This window comes from Artibeus jamaicensis, unplaced genomic scaffold (genome assembly GCF_021234435.1).
Source record: "Artibeus jamaicensis isolate MK-2021 breed Jamaican fruit bat unplaced genomic scaffold, CSHL_Jam_final contig_354, whole genome shotgun sequence".
In the NCBI taxonomy this organism is placed as follows: Eukaryota; Metazoa; Chordata; class Mammalia; order Chiroptera; family Phyllostomidae; genus Artibeus; species Artibeus jamaicensis.
The window spans coordinates 19526516-19534984 of NW_026521803.1; the positions used below are offsets into that span (position 1 = coordinate 19526516).

The 8469-nt window shown below is 38.0% G+C and overlaps 1 protein-coding gene across 3 annotated transcripts in view; it reads right to left on the reverse strand.

Moving 5' to 3' along the window:
• The window catches only part of RPRD1A (regulation of nuclear pre-mRNA domain containing 1A), a 57173-nt gene extending 51717 nt beyond the window's left edge, over nucleotides 1-5456 (reverse strand). The window contains exons 1-2 of one of the 3 annotated variants that reach the window (XM_037154471.2): nucleotides 5189-5455; nucleotides 1733-1822 (exon numbers count right to left, since the gene is read on the reverse strand). In XM_037154471.2, coding sequence (XP_037010366.1) covers nucleotides 1733-1822; nucleotides 5189-5339 — 241 coding nt within the window. In that variant the 5' untranslated portion in view covers nucleotides 5340-5455. Of the gene's footprint in view, nucleotides 1-1732; nucleotides 1823-5188 lie in introns of all 3 variants that reach the window. The other 2 variants (XM_037154473.2, XM_037154472.2) reach the window with 2 other exon arrangements.
• Nucleotides 5457-8469: the final 3013 nt, after the last annotated feature.

The following is an 8469-nucleotide window of genomic DNA, read 5'->3' on the forward strand; positions in this document are numbered from 1 at the left end:
ATCATTCCCAAACCACCCCCACAACCCTAGCCGATGAAAAATTGTCTTCCATGAAACAGGTTCCTGGTGCCAAAAAGGTTGGGGACTGCTGCTCTGAAAGTGAAAAGACTACCTACTGAATGGGAGAAAATCTTTCTAAGTCACAGATGCAGCAAGTAACTTGTACGTAGAATACTTACAAGAACACTTACAAAAGACTGCATTCAAAAGGCCAACAAGCACATGAAAATATGCTCAAAATCTTTAGTCATCATGGAAAGGCAAATCAAAATCACAAGATACCACTTTATACCCAAGGAGGGGGCTATAATAAAAAAAGAGAGACACCCTGGTTGGTGTAGCTCAGTGGATTGAACACGGGTCTGGGAAGCAAAGGGTCGCCGGTTCGACTCCCAGTCAGGGCACATGCCTGGGTTGCAGGCCAGGTCCCCAGTAAAGGACACATGAGAGGCAACAAGACACTGATGTTTCTCTCCCACTCTTTCTCCTTCCCTTCCCTCTCTCTAAAAATAAATAAATAAAATATTTTTTAAAAAAGAGAGAGACAATAAGTGTTCGCAGAGATGTGGAGAAATTGCATCCTCATGCACCATTATTAGAAACATATAATGAAGTCACTGTGGAAAATAGTCTGGCAGTTCCTCAAAAGGTTGTATGTAGTTTCTATATGATGACCTAATTTTTCTACTCCTAGGTATCTAAGAAAAATGAAAACAAATACACACAATAACCTGTGTGCAAATGCTCACAGCAATATTATTTTTAACATCTTTGAAGTGAAAACAATCCAATGTCGCCCTGGCTGGTGTAGCTCGGTGGATTGAGCATGGGCCTCCACACGATCGCGGATTGATTCCCAGTCAAGGCACATGCCTGGGTTGCAGGCCAGTTCCCGGCAGGGGACTCACGAGAAGCAACCATACATTGATATTTCTCTCCTCTCCTACCCTTCCTCTCTAAAAATAAATAAATGAAAAATTTTTAAAAAATGCAATGTCTATCAACGGATAAAAAGAAAAATTTATACAATGGGTTATAATATCGCCATAAAAAGGAATGAAGCACTGATACATGCTACAACATGGATGAGTCTGGAAAACATGTCAACCAAAGGAAGCCAGGCACAAAAGACCACACATAGCATGATTCTATTTAATGAAATGCTAAGAAGAGGCAAATCTACACAGACAAAGTACCATATTTTGCCATGTGTAATGTGCACTACAGCCCAAATTTTGAGGGAAAATGAGGATGCGTATCATAGATGGGCAATACTAATTCTGTATCTATATAAATGTTTTTAATTCTTTTATTCATGCTTATGCATTAAAAGTGTAACTCTAGAAAGCAATAATGAAATCTGTATGCAAAACAATACCCTGGAATATGATAATTGGTTTTGTTTCTTAATATAAATAAATAAAAATTGAGTTAAAAAAAATAGAACTAAAGACTTTTTTCCCTGAAAGTTTGGGCCAAAAACATGGGTGCGAATTATACATGGTAAAATAAGGTAAACTGGTGGCTGCCTAAGGCTAGGGAAGGTGGGGAGAGAGGTTAAGGGATGATGGCTAAAAAGCATGGAGTTTCTTTTTGATGATAAAAATGTTCTAAAATTGATTGTGGTGACGGTTTTACAACCCCTGAGCTGTATATTTTAAAAGGGTGAATTGTGTGGCATGTTCATTATATCTCAATAAAGCCATTACATAACAACAAAATGGTCACTTACAATTCTGATCACACTCTATTGCATTTGTCAGGGAAAGTACAGCTACGTGGTCTTCATAAAGGCCTTGGTATATCCCTCCAAACAGAAATTCTTTCAGGAGACAAAGATAGAGCAGGTAGAAAAAGAGGGGAAATCTTCATAATTGAAGGAGTACCATGTCTGACATATTTTACATATTCATTCTTATATTTTAAACAGTAATTTTTCCTACCAATGTCACATCTTTGTCTTCTTTGAACACTCTGAGCAACTAAAGAGTGTCTAACTTAATATAAAATGTTCAACCAATTTTCCTTAGTTTATTTCTTGATTTATTTCAACTTTGATCTATTCCTTTCATAAATATTCATTTTGCAGATATAACATGAGCATTCAAGATACCACATTAAAATGGCTAAAACAGTATGTTGTAGTCAGTAAATTACTGCCATTATCATTAAGCCACAGGAGATGGAGAATCCTAAAATGACTGGAAAAACTGGAGAGAGGGGTGAGGATGAAAAGGCCACGCCTACAAAGACATAGTCATGAATCAAGACAGGAAGCCCTCGGCAGATAATCCCAGAACTGAGAACTGCACTCACAGCATCATGACCTTCGCCACCATCACCATCACTACCAGCATCACCCAACATCATTCTCCTCCTAAAGCATCTATTTACATGTCTTTAATTTTTCTAATTATGGGCATTTATACATAATGAAAACATCAACAAACAGATAAATAACATAGCTTATCATTCTGACATTTGTATCAATTTTTTAAAAAATTATATGAAATATAAGATAACATGAATTCATTTTCATTTCTTCTAACCACTATGGACAAATGAAAGGGGTTCTATGGAAAGTAACCTCACAGGGTGATCTCATTATAAATTCCTAACTGGGCAGGTCAGGGTGGGTAGTCCTGCCCCAGGCCTGTAACTTCTTTAGTGGAAGGTTTTTTAAGCCAGCCCTGCCCATTGTACTTAATGCATCTAAATTAACAAATCTTTCAAATATCAGAATACCCCCAAAAGGGTATTCTCAAGAGAACACATAATCTTGTTAACTATCCAGTAATCCAATTCCTGCCTTGTTTTCCCCTCAAGAATTTCAAATGCACGAAAGCTGTAAAACTATTATTATCCAGAGCATTTTAGATCTTGCCCTCTGCCCTATGTCATCAGTTCGGTTAAAATAAACTTTAATAAAAATTCTCTAAAAGGCCCTGGCTAGTGTGACTCAGTGGATTGAGGTCATCAGTTTAATTCCCAGTCAGGGCACATGCCTGAGTTGAGGGCCAGGTCCCTGGTTGGCCAGCGAAAGGCAACTGATGGATGTATCTCTTGCACACTGATGTTTCTCTACCTCTCTCTCTCCATACTTTCCCCTCTCTCTATAAAAAGTAAATAAACAAAAAATTTTTTAAAATTCTGTACAGGTTTGTATGTTTCTGTCAACACCACTATCTTAGAATATAGTGTTAATCCTTAGTATGCATGTAATTGAGACTACAGATATCTGAAAACTATAGTGTTTTTCCACATGTTTCAAACTACTAAATGGAATACAGTCTGCACTTTTGCTTTCTCAGCTCAACATTTTGTTTGTTTATTGTTGTTTTTTAAGCCACCATGTTTCACGTAGCTCTAATTCATTCATGAAAATTGCTGGACAGTACTAGATTGTATGAATATCACGGTATGTTTATTTGTCCATGCTTTAACTAATTTAGTTATTAACGGACTGCAATAAACATAATTCCTTGAGCACAAGTACTAACTTCTAGGATATTATTCCTAGAAAGAAAACAAGTAAAACTGCTGGGTCAAAGGATATATTACGTTCAACTTAGAGGTTGTTAAGCTGATCTTTTTACATTCCAACCAGCAGAGTAAAGAAGTTTGTTTCTCCTCACTCTCACCAACTCCTGGTATTGTCATACTTTTAAATTTTGCAAGCTAAAGAATATAAAGTGGTACCTCACTGCTTTAATTTTTTTCTGAATAAACTGAGTATCGCTTATTGGCCTCTCAAGTTTCCTATTACGTGAAGTGCCTTTAACAGAACTGCCACGTTTCTACTGACACCATTTTTCTGTTGATTTGTGGCAGTTCTCAAAATAATCTGGTATCAATCGTTACTGATTATATACGTTTCTAAATGCTCTACCCCGCCCTCAAAAGAGGATAAGCCTGTTGTTGATTTTGAAATCTAGTGAGGTATAAAAGCAAAGATAATTCCTGCCTTCTCCAATTTCACAGCTATTTTCCAGATCTTTATATCCAGATTTCTCAAACCTTTTTGGCTACTTACAGAAGATAAATTTCTCCCTGAGAGCCAATACACATGCACATATATATGAACTAAAAAATGGACCTCTAAATCAATTTCTTCTACTGAATCAACCACAAGCAATCACATTAGAGAAGGATAATTTGTCTCCAGTCTATATAACCAATGCTACACTGGCTCTCATATTAATATGTCACATACCTTTCACATAGGCCATGAACGGGCATGTTTTGATTAATAAAGGTTTATTAAACCCCATAGTTAATAAATAGCCATCTTTTCCCTACATCAGAATGTCTGAACCAGCAATAAAGAGTGCACACTCTGCCTACCCAATGAATTAAGAAGGTAAAAACCCAGACTAAACAAATGAATTTTTAAAAATTTCAGACTTATTAACATACAATCAGTTCTTACAGATAAAGGTGCAGAAGTGAAACGATTCTGGATGGTTTAGTGACAGCAGACTACTGCTCAAAAGTTAACTTCATCTACAGAAGCATTATTCAAGGTTCTGCAAACTAAGGCACTGCCCCATACTCACATATAATCACTGAGCGAGAAAGGACCTTAGATCACTTAATCCAACTCTCATATTCAGGTGAGGCAAAATGCAATACCGGAATTAAGAAATCTGCCCAATCCAAGTCCTCTAAAATCTATAAATCCAGGAGTCTTTCCATTGCATTACACATCTTATTGTACACTCCCCAGTTCTAAAACTCCGATCCTTTTATTGATTTTACAAGATTGAGTTGATATGTTACAGAAATGAGGGCAGTAACTCCCAACCCCACACCAATCTTTTCCTTTCCACACTTCCCTACCTTTCTCCTTATCCAGCCTCCATTATTGACGTGCAGAATGAAAAAAAAAAAAAAATACCTGACTGCCTGAATTTCTGGCCCTAATTAGGTGCGGAGTCCTGAGGCCCTGGTTACTATTTCTGTGTTTAATCAATAGCTCTTTTTTAATCTTTCGCTCCTTTATTCAGCGATACCTACAAAGTGCCGACTTTGCGGGAAGCGCAGTACACGCTGCTCTTCCAAACCCCCAGGACACCGGAGCCAGGGAGCCCGGGGGGACCGGATAGGGGAGTGGCAGGCGGCCGGGAGCTGGGGTCACTGGGGGAATGGGGCTTCCGAGGACGTGGGGTGGGGGTCCCGGGCGACTCACCTTTACGTAGCTCCCGCTCCCACACGGTCACGATAGGGCGCGAGTGCTTGCGGTGGTGGATGAGCCACAGGGACAAGGTCTGCACGCTCTGCTGCGAGTTGCTCAACTCCGACAGCTTCTTCTCCAGCGCCGCCTCAGAGAAGGCGGACATGCCTCCAACACCGGTTCACGCCGTCCCACGCTGTGGGGCAGAGGGGAGGAGAGTTTCGCCGCACTAGCTGCAGCCTCGCCCCCTCACCCCACCCTTCCCCACGCCCTCGCCACCGCCGCCTCTACATCCAAGCCCCGCCGCAAGCCAGCAAGATGGCGTCCGGCCGGCAGTGACGTCACGGTCCACCCACGGAAGAGGCAAGCCCGAGAGGCGGGACTTCCGAGTGTAGCCGGAGGGGCGAATCAGGCGCCAGCGGGGTGGGCTCGGGCGTGCCGAGTTTGAGCGGGGCGGTTGGGCGGGGTTTACCTGGCCAGGAGCTCTCAGTGGAGGGAAATTGTCAGTACCGAGAAAGGAGTGATAAAAAATCTCTACATAGGCGTGTAAATTGATTCAGGCATTTTAAAGATTACGTGGAATGATATATTTTAAAATACCCCTTCCTGTGGCCCTGCAATTCCATTAATTGCTGTCGATGCTAAGGAAACACCAGCATGTTTGCACTAGGAGCTCTTTATGTACTAGTTCTGTCCAGCTCAGTCACAGTCACGAGTTGGGGCATTCAGAGCAGGTACATGGCTGAATTAATTGTGGTGCTTATGAGGAGCTTAAAAGATTAATCAATCCAGTGGTGGATAGGGTTTTTTTTTAATTGCAGAAGGATAATTGCATTTGTTTTATAAAAGTATACTTTATAAAATATTATGAATTCTTAAGTATTGTAAATGCATGGCAAAAGGTCTAGAATATACAGTATATCAATAGTGGTGTCAGAGGATCAGAATTGGAGTCTAAGCTGTGTCTGTATTGTCTCCATTTTTTAACAAGAACATAGTTATGTATCACACAATTAAAAAATAATCTCAATGAATCCAGCACATTTTGACATCATACTTGTCTACAATATTTACAGAAGAACACATAGTTACTGTCTAAATATTCTAAATATTAATATAGGAAACCTAAATATTAATAAAGAAAACTTCTAAATATTAATACAGGAAACTTCCAGAAAGACACATAAGAAACCACAGGAATTCCAAAACCATGTTTTGAGAAGCACCGTTCAAGAACTCTGCATCAAGTAGGCATCAAATATGTTTATTTATTTACTTGTTTGATTACAAGTTTGGTTTATCTTTCCTATTTCTAATGTCACTACAACTTAAGGTTTGGAGATACCTCAAGTAATTTTCCTGTCTCTTCCTCTCAGGCCAATATGTATTTCTGTCTCCACACTCCTTTCTTTCCCTTATTGTTCATTCTTTTATTTATATGATCTACTCAGCCTAATTTTCAACCTTAACTTAGTCAGAGTCTAACCGGTCTTCCTAAATGTATCAACATTATTCCCTTCCATGATCCACAGCCACCAAGATTTCTACATATCATCTCCCAAATTGTGTCTTCACCTGAGACTCCAATTCTTCCCACTCCCTTTTCTATCTCAGTTCTACCTGAACTTTATAAACCACCTTAAATTCTACCTTCTTTTCTTTCCCAACTATTTTAATGCATGTAAGAAGTTACTTCCTGTGTCACTTACTGACTTGAATGCCTTATTTAGCACTTACACTAGTAGCCTATGTTATTTATAATTATTACATGTCTTCTCTCTCCAGCTAAGTTTTGCTCTCAGTGACTGAGCCAAAGCACCGAGTCTTCTGTCTTTCTTGGTCCTTGGTCTAAGTTGGCTGCCCCTGCTATGGACTCACATAGTATTCTGTATATGACTATACCATGCATTTCCACACTGGGCTGTTAGATCTGTATTTATTGACATTGTTACTTATTGCTGTGTTTTCAAAATAGTGACTGTAATGGTTCATGCCCTTGGATAATTATGACATTTTCATATCTTATACATTCTGATTATACTTCTTAATTTTGTCTTCCCATATATATAGGTCTCAAGTCAGAATAATGCTTTTTTTTTTCCATAAACAATCTTTGACTTTCCTGGAATGACTACCAAGTAACAACTAAAAAAATAAAGGAAGGCTATCACAAGAAGAGACTTTATGTCAATATTGTTAATGAATATTGATGCAAAAATCCTTAACAGAATACTAGCAAACCAAATCCAGTATCATATTAAGAGTATTATACATCATGACTAAATGGGATTTATCCCAAGAATGCAAAGGTGGTTCAAACACAAAAATTAATATAATACATTATATTGATAGAATAAAGAAAAAACACATGATCATCTCAACTGGTGCAAAAAAAAATCATTTGACAAAATCCAGCACCCTTTCATTATAAGACAGAAACTCATGAATGTAGGAATAGTGAGGAACTTTCTCAACATAATAAAAGACATGTAACGAACACAAACCAAAAATCTGTTGTATTTCTATATACTAGTAACCAACAATTTGAAAATGATATTGGGAAAGCAATCTCATTTACAATAGCATAAAAAATAATAAATACTTAGGAATAGACTCATTTATTTATTTATTTTTATTATTTTTTGCCCTCAGGAATAAATTTAACCAAGATTTTGAGGTATACACCGAAAACTACAAAGCATCATTGAGAGAAATCAAAGAAGACCTAAGTAAGTGGAAAGACATGGATTAAAAGACATATTGTTAATATGATATACTACCCAAAGCAATCTTCAGATGCAGTGCAATCCGTATTGAAATGCCAATGGCCTTTTGGGCCAAAATGGAAAAGCTGATTCTAAAATTTATATGAAATTGAGAAGGACACTGAATAACCAAAACAAACTTGTAAATGAAAAGCAAAGTTGGAGAACTCAGAGTTCCTGATTTGAAAACTTCATACAAAGCTACAATAATCACAACGGTGTGGCATATTATTCAGCTGTAGAAAGGAATGAAGTAGTAATACATGGTAGAAGATAGATGAACCTCAAAAACATTATGCCACATGAAAGAAGACAGACACAATATATGAAATATCATTTTATATTTTTCACCATAAATTTTCACCATTTATATGAAATATCCAGAATAGTAAATCCAGAGACAAAAAGTAGTTGCTAGGGGGTGGGGGTGGGGGGCATGACTGTTTAATGGGGATTTTCTTTTGGGGTGATTACAATGTTTTGAAAATAAATATAGAAGTGATGGTTACAACACACTGTAGAAGTACTAAA